The 14,211-nt window shown below is 63.7% G+C and overlaps 2 protein-coding genes across 5 annotated transcripts; both read left to right on the top strand.

Annotated features, from left to right (window-relative positions):
* The first annotated feature begins 321 nt into the window (after positions 1-321).
* On the top strand, positions 322-10,767 carry LOC142823796 (uncharacterized). Of its 4 annotated transcripts, none has more exons than XM_075915235.1 (13): positions 322-572; positions 885-1,042; positions 1,217-1,404; positions 1,898-2,132; positions 2,380-2,492; positions 2,979-3,013; positions 3,137-3,222; positions 3,496-5,525; positions 6,078-6,127; positions 6,306-6,394; positions 6,764-8,379; positions 10,286-10,335; positions 10,567-10,767. In XM_075915235.1, the coding sequence occupies exons 1-12, from the start codon at positions 554-556 to the stop codon at positions 10,326-10,328; spliced, it is 4,662 nt and encodes a 1,553-aa protein (XP_075771350.1). In that variant the 5' UTR covers positions 322-553; the 3' UTR covers positions 10,329-10,335; positions 10,567-10,767. The 4 variants fall into 4 exon arrangements, 3 of the variants coding, with proteins under 3 accessions (XP_075771350.1, XP_075771351.1, XP_075771352.1); XR_012898903.1 differs by having other exon boundaries at positions 323-572; positions 10,286-10,458; XM_075915236.1 differs by lacking the exon at positions 10,286-10,335 and having other exon boundaries at positions 3,499-5,525.
* Positions 10,768-11,552: 785 nt separating this feature from the next.
* COX6B2 (cytochrome c oxidase subunit 6B2) lies at positions 11,553-13,732 on the top strand. Its single transcript, XM_075915238.1, has 4 exons — positions 11,553-11,704; positions 12,973-13,110; positions 13,388-13,488; positions 13,638-13,732. Exons 2-4 carry the CDS (start codon positions 12,975-12,977, stop codon positions 13,689-13,691), a joined length of 291 nt encoding a protein of 96 aa, XP_075771353.1. The 5' UTR covers positions 11,553-11,704; positions 12,973-12,974; the 3' UTR covers positions 13,692-13,732.
* The last annotated feature ends 479 nt before the right edge of the window (positions 13,733-14,211 follow it).

Here is a 14,211-nt window from a genome sequence, read left to right as displayed (position 1 = left end):
CACTGTTAACTTTTTAAACGGATATTTAACTCGCTAGAACCCACTCGCATCCAGAGCCTGGGGGGGGCTGGCTCTGCTTCTCAGGCACGAACTTGGCCAGGGGGCACCCTCCAACTGAATTCCTTGTCCACCCAGGCTGGCCACACTCACAGGCTTGCTATGCCTCAGTTTCCCCATCCCTACAGTGGGAGGTGCAGCCCTGCCCCACCACGTAGGAGTGGTGGGTAAATAGCCTGCAGCTTATGAGGCGCCCGGAGGCCACGGTGATGGGGGCTGGAGGAAGCCATAGGGAGGGAGGGCGGAAGGGAGTGGGGGGGGCAGCCGATGTCACAATGCCAGGCCCCGGGTCAGAGGTTCCAGCCCAGTCCACAGCAGCAGTGACACTGCCTTGGCAGCAGGGGGCACTGATGGTGGGAGCACCCTGTGCTGGGGCCGCAGCCCCCTGGGGACTGGGGGCCCCGGGACACTGCTGCTACCACAATGTACCCTACGGCCTCGGCCTGCTGGGACCCCCAGCCCGGACAAGCCAGTCCTGACCCAGCCAGCTGGCCACATGCTGATGTACCCGCCAGGTGGGCTGAGAATGGGGACTGGGGTGTGCAGGGGGCAGGACCCCTGCTTCTCTCCCTGGCTCTGGGAGTAGAGTAGGGCCTAGTGGGTAGAGCAGGGTGGGGGTGGGGACTTGGTTCCCTCCCTGGCTCTGGGAGGGCAGTGGGGGCGGGAGGGGGGGGAGACTGGCTTCTCTCCTCTCCCTGGCTCTGGGAGTAGAGTAGGGCCTAGTGGTTAGAGCAGGGTGGGGCTGGGTTCCCTCCCTGGCTCTGGGAGGGCAGTGGGGTCTAGTGGCTCGAGGCCTCCTGCCTTCTCTTCTCACTGGCTCCCCTCAGGGATCGTGCGGAGGGGTCCGCACTCCTTCCCCGAATGCATCAGCGACTTCGCCTTCGCTGGCTGGATCCCGGTCATCGGGGAGCTGCAGAAGCTGCTGGGGAAGGGGGAGTACGAGCCCCTGCGCCCCTCCCCCCTCTTTGAGAGCAACTTCCTGCAGGTGAGCGCTGCCACCTGCTGGTGGGGGGCTCTGGAGAAGCAGGGCCGCTCCAGGGCGCCCTCTTTTGGCCGCTTCCTGCCAGGGCCAGGAGCTGCGGATCCTGGTGCCTGGGGTGGGGTGGGGGGAGGGCTGGTGACTGGGTCCACCCCACACTAAGCCCCCCTTTCCTTGCAGGTGACCAAGCGGGGGGAGCCGGTGGACGTGCACAACCGCCCTGTCCTGGTGACCCTGGGCATTGCCGCTACAAGCCCTGCCCTGCTTCTGCCTGACGTCATGATCATTGCCCGCCCCATTGAGCGGCCCCAGGGGGAGCCGCCGAGGCGCAAGGGGGCTAAAGCCTTGGTGGAGCTGGAGATGACCAGGTGAGTACCAGCAGGGGGCGCCCTTCCCAGCAGCCAATGGGCAGTGCCTCAGGGTGGCACTAGGGGGCGCAGGCGCCAGGCCAAGATTTGCTCATTGATGGCTTTATGAACAGCCCTGGCGTCCCAGCCCAGAGGTGGCTGCATCGCAGTGCTGTGGGAACAGATTCTAGGCCCCCTCCCGCTCTGACCACTAGACCCCGCTCCTCTGCCAGAGCCAGGGAGAGAACCCAGGAGTCCTGGCTGCTAGTCCCTTCCTGCTATGACCACTAGACCCCGCTCCTCTGCCAGAGCCGGGGAGAGAACCCAGGAGTCCTGGCTGCTAGTCCCTTCCTGCTATGACCACTAGACCCCGCTCCTCTGCCAGAGCCAGGGAGAGAACCCAGGAATCCTGGCTGCCAGTCCTGCCATGCCCCGCTCTAACCACTAGGCCTCCCTCCCTGAGTGGGGCTGGAACCCAGGCATCCGGCTGACCCCCCCTCCCCCGTCCCGGCAGACTGATCCCCCTGGAGCTGGTGAGCCTCTACCTGCACGACATGGGAGAGCAGCAGCTGAAGATGCGCCTGGCCACGGGGCGTGTCTACTACTTGAAGCTCTGTGCCCCCCGGGGGGAGGAGCGCCCGCTCTTCGCCCGCTGGCTGCGCCTCATCTACCTGCTACGGGCCCCCCCCGACAGCTGGGCCAGTATCCCCTCCTGGCACGCCCGCGACCTGCGTGGCCGCAGCACCAGGGTAAGCCAGGACAGTGCCGGGGCGCAGGCCTGGGCAGCGCGGAAGCCTCGGGCCCATGGGGGGCAGGAAGGGTGGGGCCGGGCTGCCGAGTAAGGCCAGGCCATAGGCAATAGAGGGGGGCAGGGTGTGGGGCAGCTGGGGAGTCCAGCTGGGCAGCGTGGGGGGCTGAGCAGCAGGGCATCATTGGAGCCCAGGGTAGGGAGGCAGATCCAACCCACCTCTCTATCCCTGCCCCCCATCCCTCCAGCTGCCCCCCAGCCAGCGGCTGCGGCCCATCCGTGAGGAAGAGGAGCCTGGGGCCACAACACCCCAATCCAGGGAGCACCCGGCCAGCCGCACCAATAGACAGCACCCCTCCACGTGAGTACGGGAACTACCATTCCTGGTTTCACTCCCCAGTTCTGGAAGGAGAGTAGGGTCTAATGGTTAGAGAGGGACTTGGGGGGAGCCAGGACTCCTGAGTTCTCTCCCCAGCTTGGGGCAGGGGGAAGCAGGGTCTAGTGTCTGGTGCGGGGGCTGGGAACCAGGACTCTGGGTTCTCTCCCCATCCAAGGGGCGCAGTGGGGTCTAGTGGTTACAGCTGGGGGGAAGAGGAAGGGAGACAGGGCAGCTCTGAGCCTGCCCATCATGGATGGCTCTTTCCAAGCCATATATCTCGGGTGTCTCTCTTGAGCCTGAGGGGTTAGAGTGCGGGGGGGGGGGGGCTTTCTTTGGAGATCAGGGCAGGGGGGACCCATGTGTGTGGGCTCCGAGATCTGTGGCAAATCCAGCAGACTTTGGGGGGCTGCCCCTGACATCTCTCCTGCCCCCTGGGCCGGGCGGTTCTGACCTGGACTCTCTCTGCAGGCGGAGCGTAGGGCAACAAGTGTCCAGCTTCATAAGTGAGTACTTTGTGGGTTGGGGCAGGGCTATGGGCACCCCCACAGCGCCCCCTGCTGGCAGCAGTGGGGGGCTGGCGCAGCCCCCGCACCCCCCAGTCCCTCACTCCCCCATTATCTCCACAGCCCCGGTGAAACGCTCCCGCAGCACCACAAACCTTAGCGATGATCCTTCCAGGTCCCGGGCAGAGGTCGCCAACCCCTGGTCGCAGGTGAGGGCTGACGGGTGGGCTTGGCGACCCCCTACCAGGCCTCCCCATCACTAGCCCAGAGGGGCTCCCTCACAGCCCTGCTCTCCGTGGGGCCAGGTGGGTGCTGCTGAGCAAGGGCCGATGCAGCCACTGCCTCGGGACAGGTGTGAGTGGGGGCTAGTGGTTAGAGCGGGGTGAGGGCTGGGAGCCCAAACTCCTGGGTTCTATCCCCGCTCTGGGAGGGGAGGGAGGTCTAGTGGTTGGAGCTGCTGTTACCCCTGCGTCCCTTCCCAGCAGAAGCCGAGCGCAGAGAGGAACCAGGGGCAGCTGAGCTTGGCCATCCCTTCGGGGGCGCAGGGGGGCACCAGTTCCAGGAGCCAGGTGGGAAGCTGGAGCCAACATGGATCTTGTGCAGGCTCTAGAACGGCCTTCGCTCCCGGCTCCCCTGAGCGCTCCAGATTCTCCGTGGGCGTGGGGCGCTCGGTGGTGGAAACAGCGTCCGTGGGCGTGGGGCGCTCGGCGGTGGAAACAGCCTCTGTGGGCGTGGGGCGCTCGCTGCTGACCACCAACTCGGCGGCTGCGAGTCCTTCCAGGCCAGCCAGCCCCCGGTTCTCTGGGATGGGCAGAGACATGGAGCCCAGCGAGAAATCCAGAGAGCGGAGTGTGGAACGGAGCCACGCCAACCCGGGCCACGCCAACCCGGGCCACGCCAACCCCTCCACGGAGCAGGGCAGGTCCCGTTCCCAGAGCCAGCGAGGATCTACTGCAGCCTCTAGAGCCTCCGTGCCTGCCAGCTCCCCCGAGCGCTCCAGAGCCTCCGTGGGTGTGGGGCGCTCTGCAGTGGAAACAACCTCCGTGGGCGTGGGGCGCTCCGTACCAACCACTCGCTCTGAGGCAGTAGGTCCTTCCAGGCCAGCCAGCCCCCGGTTCTCTGGGATGGGCAGAGAGATGGAGCCAGGTGAGAAATCCAGGGAGCGGAGTGTGGAGCGGAGCCAAGCCCAGCTGAGCCACGCCAACCCGGGCCACGCCAACCCGTCCACGGACCAGGGCAGGTCCCGTTCCCAGAGCCAGCGTGGATCTACTGCAGCCTCTAGAGCCTCCGTGCCTGCCGGTTCCCCTGAGCGCTCCAGAGCCTCCGTGGGTGTGGGGCGCTCGGCGGTGGAAACAGTCTCCGTGGGCGTGGGGCGCTCGCTGCTGACCACCAACTCGGCGGCTGCGAGTCCTTCCAGGCCAGCCAGCCCCCGGTTCTCTGGGATGGGCAGAGACATGGAGCCCAGCGAGAAATCCAGAGAGCGGAGTGTGGAACGGAGCCACGCCAACCCGGGCCACGCCAACCCGGGCCACGCCAACCCCTCCACGGAGCAGGGCAGGTCCCGTTCCCAGAGCCAGCGAGGATCTACTGCAGCCTCTAGAGCCTCCGTGCCCGCCAGCTCCCCCGAGCGCTCCAGAGCCTCCGTGGGTGTGGGGCGCTCGGCAGTGGAAACAACCTCCGTGGGCGTGGGGCGCTCCGTACCAACCACTCGCTCTGAGGCAGTAGGTCCTTCCAGGCCAGCCAGCCCCCGGTTCTCTGGGATGGGCAGAGAGATGGAGCCAGGTGAGAAATCCAGGGAGCGGAGTGTGGAGCGGAGCCAAGCCCAGCTGAGCCACGCCAACCCGGGCCACGCCAACCCCTCCACGGAGCAGGGCAGGTCCCGTTCCCAGAGCCAGCGTGGATCTACTGCAGCCTCTAGAGCCTCCGTGCCCGCCGGCTCCCCTGAGCGCTCCAGAGCCTCCATGGGCGTGGGGCACTCGGCGGTGGAAACAGTCTCCGTGGGTGTTGGTCGCTCCGTACCAACCACTCGCTCTGAGGCAGTAGGTCCTTCCAGGGTGACAAGCACCCGGCCCTCTGGGATTGTGGGAGACATGGAGCCAGGCGAGAAATCCAGGGAGCGGAATGTGGAGCGGAGCCAAGCCCAGCTGGGCCACGCCAGCCCCTCCACGGGGCAGGGCAGGACCCGTTCCCAGAGCCCACATGGCTCTACTGTGGCACCTCAGCAATCCAGAGCCACCACGGGCCTCAGCTTCCATGCACGGTCTGGCGGCTCCAGAGCACCCAGCTTCCCAGCGCCAGCTGCGGTGTCTCCGGAGAGATCTCAGCTGTCCAGGGGAGTGGGACCTTCAGCGGTTGCCCCAGCCATGGGCCCTTCTGGGCAGAGAAGCCAGGGCAGCTCCCCAGTGGCTCCGCCTGGGAGACAGGCCACGAGATCCAGGGGGCCAGCCAGTGAGGGCAGCAAGTTCCGAGCCCGGTTCAGCTCTAGCAGCGGCAGCCACAAGAGGTCACCCAGGTAGGTGGGGTATTGGTTAAACGCATCACACCCTCCTGCCTCCCACCCACGTCTCAGGGCCGGGTGAGGGACCCCTGTGTAGCTAGCCCCTGCGCTCCACCCCAGAAGCAGTGGCATATTGGCCCTGTGCAAACAGATCGCCTACCGTCCACGTAATCCCTCTGGGGAAGGTGCTTTGGGAGGGTTAGCGTGCAGTGAAATCTATGGGAGGGGGTGTCCGTCTGTCCCTACTGGAGAGGCTGCGACCTGCTCCGGGTCTGTGTGAGTGCAAGCCAGTGACCTGTCCCGTGCTGGTCATGGTCAGATCCTTCTGACACTGCGAGTGTCCTGTGGACCGTACTGCTCCTGGCTACGGGGATTTTGCTGTGCACCTAAAAGGCTGGGCTGCAGCTTTACAAATAGGAGGCGGTGGCCCGTGCCCCGCTGTTCCTGCCTAGGACGTGGGGGGGCGAGGGCAGTGCCTTCACCCCCACCTGACACTACATGTGAGTCTCTCGGGATATTTGAAGCCCCCGGGTCACCGGTGGCTGATCTGTGGCTCTTCCTCTCCAGGGAAAAGGGATCAGAGTCGAAGGGGAAGTTGAAATCGGTCCTGAGTTCAGGTATGGAGAAAATTCTCCTCCCCACAAGCAAGGGAATTTACTTCCCCCTGCCCCACAGCGTCACCTGCTGGGAGAAGTTGGGGCTGGGGTAGCCAGGAGCCCCCTCCCCAACTAGTGCACTCACCCCACAGCACCCCCATGGGGCTGCCCCACGTCTCATTGCTCTGTTACCCCTCAGCCAAGAACAGGAGCAGTCTGACATTCATGACCCTCTACAGCGCCCTGTCTGACTCCCTGGACAAGCTGACGGGCGGGAGGCTGAGTCAGGTAGGGGGCGCTGGTGGGGCAGGGGTGGGGACGAGGACCGGTGGGAGGATGGGGGGGGTTGCAATGTGGGAGGGGGGTTAACCAGGCCAATCACATGTCGGATTGGGCCCTCTGTCTCCTTCAGCGTGGCGAGTTTGCTGGTCCTTGGTCCCCCCACTGAGCTCGCCTGGGGAAAAGCCTGAGCTCCTATCTTCCCCCGGCACAGGGCCCCCAGGCAAGGGGGCTGTATGTGCCGGGCTGTGGCACCGTTGCCATCCCCCATAATCCCCTGCGGTGCTCATGCCTGCTTCCCCAGCACCCCCTGTGCTGTGCCCCCCGGCCCTCTTGCCCTGGGCCCCATCTAATTCTCTGTGCCCACCCTTCCCAAAGAGAAAAAGCCAGGAAGAGGCCGAGGTGCAGCTGGGCGCGAAGTCCTCCAAGCGGGTCACCATCTCGGGCGTGGTGGAGATGTCGACCCTGGACACCCCTGAGTTGAGCTCCACTGCGGCGAGCGAGGTGGGGTCAAGCAAGAAATCCAGGGAGTCGAGCGTGGAGAGGAGCCACGGCCAATCGGGCCATGCCAGCCCCTCCACGGAGCAGGGCAGGTCCCGTTCCCGGAGCCCCACAGGGACGCCAAGTCAGATGGGATCTAGCACCATGCCCAGAGATTCTGGGACATCGAGGCCTTCAGAGAGATCCAGAATCTCCGTGGCTGCTGGCCCTTCTGAGAGATCCAGAATCTCGGTGGCCGCTGGCCCTTCTGAGAGATCCAGAATTTCGGTGGCTGCCGGTCCTTCAAATGTTGCCAGTGTGTCGCTGGCTGGCGGTCCAGCTGAGCTGGGTGGGGACCAGCTGAGCCTGGTAGGCAGGGGAACTAGAGAGCACAGCAAGGCAGAGAGCCGGAGTGGAGGTCCATTCAGCTCCCCAGGCTCCGTCAGGCAGACTGGGACCTCTGGTGCCGTAGCTTCCCTGGGGATAAAAAGCGATAATGTGTCCAGAGAGAAATCTGAGAAGTACAGAGCCTCCGTGGGAGGCAGCTCTCCAGAAAGATCCAGAATGTCGGTGCCTCCAAGTTCCCAGGAGAGATCCAGGGCATCAGTGCCTCCAGAATCTGCGGAGAGATCCAGAGTGTCGGTGCCTCCAGAATCTGCGGAGAGATCCAGAGTGTCGGTGCCTCCAGAATCTGCGGAGAGATCCAGAGTGTCGGTGCCGCCAGAATCTGCTGGCAGATCCAGAGTGTCGGTGCCTCCAGAATCTGCGGAGAGATCCAGAGTATCGGTGCCTCCAGAATCTGCTGGCAGATCCAGAGCATCAGTGCCTCCAGGTTCTGCAGAGAGATCCAGAGTGTCGGTGCCTCCAGAATCTGCTGGGAGATCCAGAGTGTCGGTGCCTCCAGGTTCTGCAGAGAGATCCAGAGTGTCGGTGCCTCCAGAATCTGCTGGGAGATCCAGAGTGTCGGTGCCTCCAGAATCTGCAGGGAGATCCAGAGTGTCGGTGCCTCCAGAATCTGCGGGGAGATCCAGAGTGTCGGTGCCTCCAGAATCTGCAGAGAGATCCAGAGTGTCGGTGGCTGTCGGGCCATCTGAGCTCTCTAGAGCATCCGTGGCTGTTGGCCCTTCGGAGATGGCTACAGTGTCGGTGGCCATGGGGCTATCCAAGCCAGGGTCTCTGAGCAGTGCCAGGACCCCAGGGACCTATGCACCGAGATCTCCAGGCACAGGGAGGAGCGGCTCTCGCGCTCGTCTGGGCGTAGAGGCTGGCGACGTGTCCTTGGGAAGATGTAGGGAGCACAGCCAAAGCCAGGCCAGGGAGGAAGGAGGGGCCCGTTCCCGGAGCCCCTTAAACCAGCCAAGCCTGGCACCTAATGCGAGAGCTGCCAGCAGCAGCCGGCCCACGGAGCTGGACAAACAGGGGGAGGGATCCAGTAGAACCAGCAAAGCGAAGAGTCGGAGCAAACGTTGGCAGGAGGACAAGCAGGACCCCTCTGCAGGGCATCTTGCCAGCAGGTAGGGGGGGCTGGTGCGTGTCACACCAGCTGTGCCTCTTCTGCAAGGCCCCTGGGTTCTATCCCCAGCTCTGGGAGGGCAATGTGGTCCAGTGGTTAGAGCAGAGGGAGCCAGGGTATATAGGCTCTGTTCCCAGCTCTGAGACTGACTTTTTGTAATCCCAGACGAGTGTCCCCACTACACAGCCAGGCTGTAGTCCTCTGCCCTACCTGGGCTGCATAGAGGAGCGCTGGGCTCCCTGTGGGGCTTAAGGGGTGCTGCAGAGGTACTGGGGACCCTGGAGATCCTGACTGGATGCTCTCTCCTCTCTAGGAGAAGCAGCTGTGTTTCCTGGGGGCTCACTGGTCACCCCCATTCCTCTTATCCCCTGCTCCTGAGACTCAAGAATTCCTAAGCTTAGCTCAGGTCTGGTCCATCACCAGCAATTTCTCTCATCGGGCTGGGAGGGAAGTGAGGTCTAGTGGTTAGAGCAGGCTGGGGGCAGGGCTAGGAACTAGGACTCCTGGGTTCTTTCTCCAGCTCTGGGAGGGGAGTGGGATCGAATGATTATGGAGGGGGTCGGATCCGGGCTGTGGAAGTGGCTGGGGATCCCCTACCCTGAGCGCTCCCCAACTTTACAGGCAAAACCTAGATTCTGGGACCTTCCCCCTCACAGACTTTTCCCCCCTGCTTTTTCAAGCCAGTTCCACCCACACCCCCCTTTACTGTTCATTTCAGCAGGTTCTGGCAAAAAAAAAATTCAGGCATTTTCTTGCCAATTTTCCGTCAAATTTAGTTTCAATTTTCAGCCATTGTTCTGGGGGTTCAGACCAATTATTTGGTTTGTTTGCCAGTTTTCAAACAGCTCCCCCCCCCCCCCCACTAATTTTCAGCTGTTTTTTTCTCTTCGTTGTTGGGACAATTTTTGTTTCTTGCCAAATGTTGGTCAAACTTGGTTGACGGTGTGATGGCGCGTCGGGGTTCCCCCGCCTCCTGCAGCCCCGTAATGGCACGGACAGACTCCACCAGCCAGTAGACTAGAGGGAGTGTATTGCTTCTCCAGGATACAGCCCAACACAGATGTGATCTGGTCACAGGGCCAGGCCTAGGATGCCTCAGCCCCCCTTGAGATGGGGGAGACTGGGCCCCTAAATCCCAGCCCCTTGCTTAGGCTGCTTCCTCCATGATACCAGACAGAAACTGACTCTCCGCCAGCCCTGCCCCCCAGACAGGGGTTGGGCTCCACCTTCCTCCCTTTGTCTCTCTCCCTGGGAGGCGACCTGTCGGACAGGTTGGGAGACCCTTGCCTAGTGTCTCATCCACTGTCCTGTTGGGCTGTGCTACAAACAGCCACCAGTGGGGGTCACCCACTGCCCAAGCCCAGCAACCAGCAAGGCACCCCCATAACACACCGGGTTATAGAACAGACACACCCCCACTACCGCACAGACGGTTTCAGTCTTTTACTTTCTCCTTTGGTTCTTTCTTGCCAATTTTTCAGTCAACATTTGTTTCAATTTTGTCAGCTGTTATATTGGCCAATTTTGATAGCCCAAATTTCATCAACTGTTTTCAGGTAAACCCCCCCCCCCCCTTTTTTTTTTAAGCCTATTTGGTTTTCAGTTTCTTGTATTATCTGACCACTTTTTTCATGATTTTCAACAGTTTCCTGGGTGATTTTTTTTTTTCACACTGAAGTCAAACTTGACCCTTGAAAATGGAAAATCATTGGGCGCTGTTGTAATTTGCGATGGAAAATCCGCCCCGTTTTCTAACCATCTTTCTTACCAGAGTTACGGCTTCTGTTTGACTTCCCTTTCTGTAGAGCGGGGTAGCTGGGCAGAAATTGGCTCTTGTGTAGAATCAGCCCTTACAGATGTGGCTCTGGCATCTTAGCTGATCAGGCTGTGGATGTCTGTCTCCACAGAGGTGGCAGTGAACGGGCTGCACACAGGATGAAATCCCAGTAGAGGCCAGGTAAGGGCTGGGAAGCCTCCATCGCCGGGTGCTTGGACATCAGCTACATCCAGATCCTCATCCCTGCGCGTTTGGGTGACACATCGCCATGCTGAGATCGGGGCGCCGGTCGCGCCGGGTGCTGTACGGACACAGAGCAATCCCAGGAGCCCTGTTATGGGGCAGTAGCCAGAAGTACTTTCTCGGAGGAGTCCGTCTCTGCTCTAGGGACAATGGTTTCTCTTCCCGCAGGTTGGATGCAGCGAGAGCCGGGAAGGAGGTTTCATCGCCTGGCTGAGAGAATCTCTCCTGGACAGGACGCCTGCAGGGCCCACGCTTGAGGACTGGGCAGGGTGCGGCTGGGACGCCCCCGGTGGCTGGCCAGCCGGCCGCTCAGTGCACCGAGCCTCGCGCATTCCCAGATTTGCCTATTAAAGAGTGCCGTGAACTTTGGGGTGGAGTCGTGTGAGCACTTGTCCCTCTGGTGTGGCAGCCAGCGACCCGCAAGCAGCATGAGGGGGTGTGAGGCTGCAGGGAAAGGGGGGGGGCTCCATAAAGGAGAAGGTGGGGGCAGGTATCAGGGACCTCCAGGGGCGAAGGGTTGGAGGGAACTACATGGGGAAATAGCTTCATAGTGAGGGGCCTATAGGAGGGTGGGGGAACAGAGGGGGGCAGACTCAGTGGGGGCATACGGGGGGTGGGGCGCGGGGGGGCAGGCTCAGTGGGGGCATACGGGGAGTGGGGGCGCGGGGGGGCAGACTCAGTGGGGGCATACGGGGAGTGGGGGCGCGGGGGTGCAGGCTCAGTGGGGGCGTACGGGGAGTGGGGGCGCGGGGGTGCAGGCTCAGTGGGGGCATACGGGGAGTGGGGGCGCGGGGGTGCAGGCTCAGTGGGGGCGTACGGTGGGGTGGGGGTGCAGGGGTGCAGGCTCAGTGGGGACCTCCGAGGGGGTGGGGGCGCAGGGGGGCAGGCTCAGTGGGGGGGTGGGGGTGCAGTGGGGCAGGCTCAGTGGGGGCCTACGGGGGGTGGGGGCGCAGGGGGGCAGGCTCAGTGGAGGGGTGGGGGGTGGGGGCGCAGGGGGGCCGGCTCAGTGGGGGGGGTGGGGGGTACACTGAGTGGTGGGGGAGGGGATCTGGACACTCCTATTGGCTGAGAGGCCTCCCCTCCCCCCACTGTTCTAGAGGGTTCCATGGCAGTTGCTCCTGACATGTGGCGGGGCGGGGCCAGGCCCTGCCTTTTGCTCCCATTGGCCAGGGCCGTCCATGGCAGGGAACATTCCAGCCAATAGGAACTTGGGGGCACGAACTCCCCGCCCCCTCTGAGCCTCTGGGGCTCCGTTCTGCCCCACAGTCGAGCTGCACGGGGCCAGGGGGCAGTGGGGGGAGCGCAGGTGGGGGGGTCAGGGAAGGATCCAGGCGGTGGGGGGGCGGTGGGGGGAGTACAGGCGGTGTGGGGGGGGTCAGGGAAGGATCCAGGCAGTGGGGGGCAGTGGGGGGAGTACAGGCGGTGTGGGGGGGGTCAGGGAAGGATCCAGGCGGTGGGGGGCAGTGGGGGGAGTACAGGCGGTGTCGGGGGGGGCAGAGAAGGATCCAGGCGGTGGGGGGCAGTGGGGGGAGTGCAGGCGGTGTGGGGGTGTTAGGGAAGGATCCAGGCGGTGGGGGATAGTGGGGGGAGTACAGGCGGTGTGGGGGGCAGGGAAGGATCCAGGCGGTGGGGGGCAGTGGGGGGAGTGCAGGCGGTGTGGGGGTGTCAGGGAAGGATCCAGGCGGTGGGGGGGCAGTGGGGGGAGTACAGGCGGTGTGGGGGTGTCAGGGAAGGATCCAGGCGGTGGGGGGGCAGTGGGGGGAGTGCAGGCGGTGTGGGGGTGTTAGGGAAGGATCCAGGCGGTGGGGGGTAGTGGGGGGAGTACAGGCGGTGTGGGGGTGTCAGGGAAGGATCCAGGCGGTGGGGGGGCAGTGGGGGGAGTGCAGGCGGTGTGGGGGTGTTAGGGAAGGATCCAGGCGGTGGGGGGGCGGTGGGGGGAGTACAGGCGGTGTGGGGGTGTCAGGGAAGGATCCAGGTGGTGGGGGGGGTAGTGGGGGGAGTACAGGCGGTGTGGGGGCCAGGGAAGGATCCAGGCGGTGGGGGGCAGTGGGGGGAGTACAGGCGGTGGGGGGGGTGTCAGGGAAGGATCCAGGCGGTGGGGGGGCAGTGGGGGGAGTGCAGGCGGTGTGGGGGTGTTAGGGAAGGATCCAGGCGGTGGGGGGGCGGTGGGAGGAGTACAGGCGGTGTGGGGGTGTCAGGGAAGGATCCCAATAGCGGGGGCGCGTGAGCAGGGGGCATCGGTAAAGGAACATGACAGCAGTGGGCTTGGGGGGGATCCTGTCAGTGCCCTTGGGGGCCAGAGGGTGGAGTTAGCCCCCCCCCATTTTATTCTTTGGAAGCCCAAAGCTTTCTTAGCTTGAGGCTTTGGGGGTGCGACAAGGCCAGCCCCGGTTCTGGGAGGGGCGTGGGGGCTAGTGGTTATAGCTGGATGGGCTGGGAGTCAGCTCGGACACCCGACTCTGGGTGGGGAATAGGGCCCAGAGGAGAGAGTGAGGGGAAGGAGCTGGGCAGTGCAGGGAGGCCCAGTGGTTAGAGCAGGCCGGCCTCTCCACTTTCACCTGCCTACAATTTCAGGGATGCAGGACTTTTATGGAGCCGGCGGGGGGGAGAAGGGCACCCCTGTGCAGTCCCGGGGGTATTATCGTACAGCCCCCTTCGACCCCCGCTTCCCCAACAGCAACCAGACCCGCAACTGCTACCAGAACTACCTGGGTGAGTGGTAGAGGGTGGGGGGTGGCAGGGTCTAATGGTTAGAACAGTGGGGGGGGGGAGGGCTTGGGGGACTCTCTTCCTGGCTTTGGGAGGGCAGTGGGGGCTAGTGGTTAAAGCAGGGGCTGGGCACCAGGAGCCGAGTCGGTTCCCCGTTCCCAGACGGGAGTGGGGTCTAGGAGTTGCAGGAAGGGGGTTGGCTAGGCGGGGCAAAGGGGCTGGGGTATATTTCGGGCGCCTCCTTCTGGGGGCAGAGGTAACATGTGCCATCTCCCTGCAGACTATTTCCGCTGCCTGAAGGCGCTGGGGGCGAAGGGCAAGGATACCAAGCCGTGCCAGTGGTACTACCGGGTCTACAAGTCCCTGTGCCCCATCTCCTGGGTACGTGGGTGCCAGGGCCCCAGGGGTGCACCTGCTCTGTGTGGGTGAAGGGTCCCCTGGTGCCCCCTGCAGGGGGGGCTGGGCCCTGCTCTGCGTGGACTTGCTTTCAGGGCACGGCCCCCCCCCCAACTCATTTTCCCTCCCCCCAGGTGAACCGCTGGGATGAGCAGCGAGACGAGGGCACCTTCGCCGGCAGGATCTAGACCCAGCTGCACGTGGGGCTGCTTGGCGGTGGGGGGGCAAACCCCACAGGTCCCCTGCCACATCTGGCATCCCACTCCCCGGACAACTGGCTCCTCAGAGCCCACAATAAACCTGTTTGTTCCATACTTTGGCCCTGGAGTCCTTGTGTCCTAGTCCCCATAGTGATTCCTCTGAGGAGATCCTCACTAGCTTGGGTACTGGGGTTGGAGCCTCCAAGAGGCTGAGACCAGAGACCCAATAGTAGGGACATAGGGGGGGTGCAGGCCCGAGTCCAGTCCCAGGGCACCCTCCCCCCCACCACTTCAGCCCCCCCCCCACACCGTGCCCCCCCCCCACCTTTCCTGCTTCCTTTCACTCCCCACACTGCCCCTTCTCCCAGACACAACACACTGGCCCTAGAGTCCACTGCCCTGCTCCCTCTGCTCCCCACACCATGGCCCCGCCCTGTGCCCCTCCTGCCCCATCCCCCCACAGACTTCTGCCTCCTCCCCACATACCCTGCTCCCCACCCCTCTCTCC

Source organism: Pelodiscus sinensis, unplaced genomic scaffold (assembly GCF_049634645.1).
Source record: "Pelodiscus sinensis isolate JC-2024 unplaced genomic scaffold, ASM4963464v1 ctg34, whole genome shotgun sequence".
NCBI lineage: Eukaryota > Metazoa > Chordata > Testudines > Trionychidae > Pelodiscus > Pelodiscus sinensis.
The sequence above is the reverse complement of the archived record's forward strand: the minus strand, read 5'-3'. Positions and strand labels throughout refer to the sequence as shown.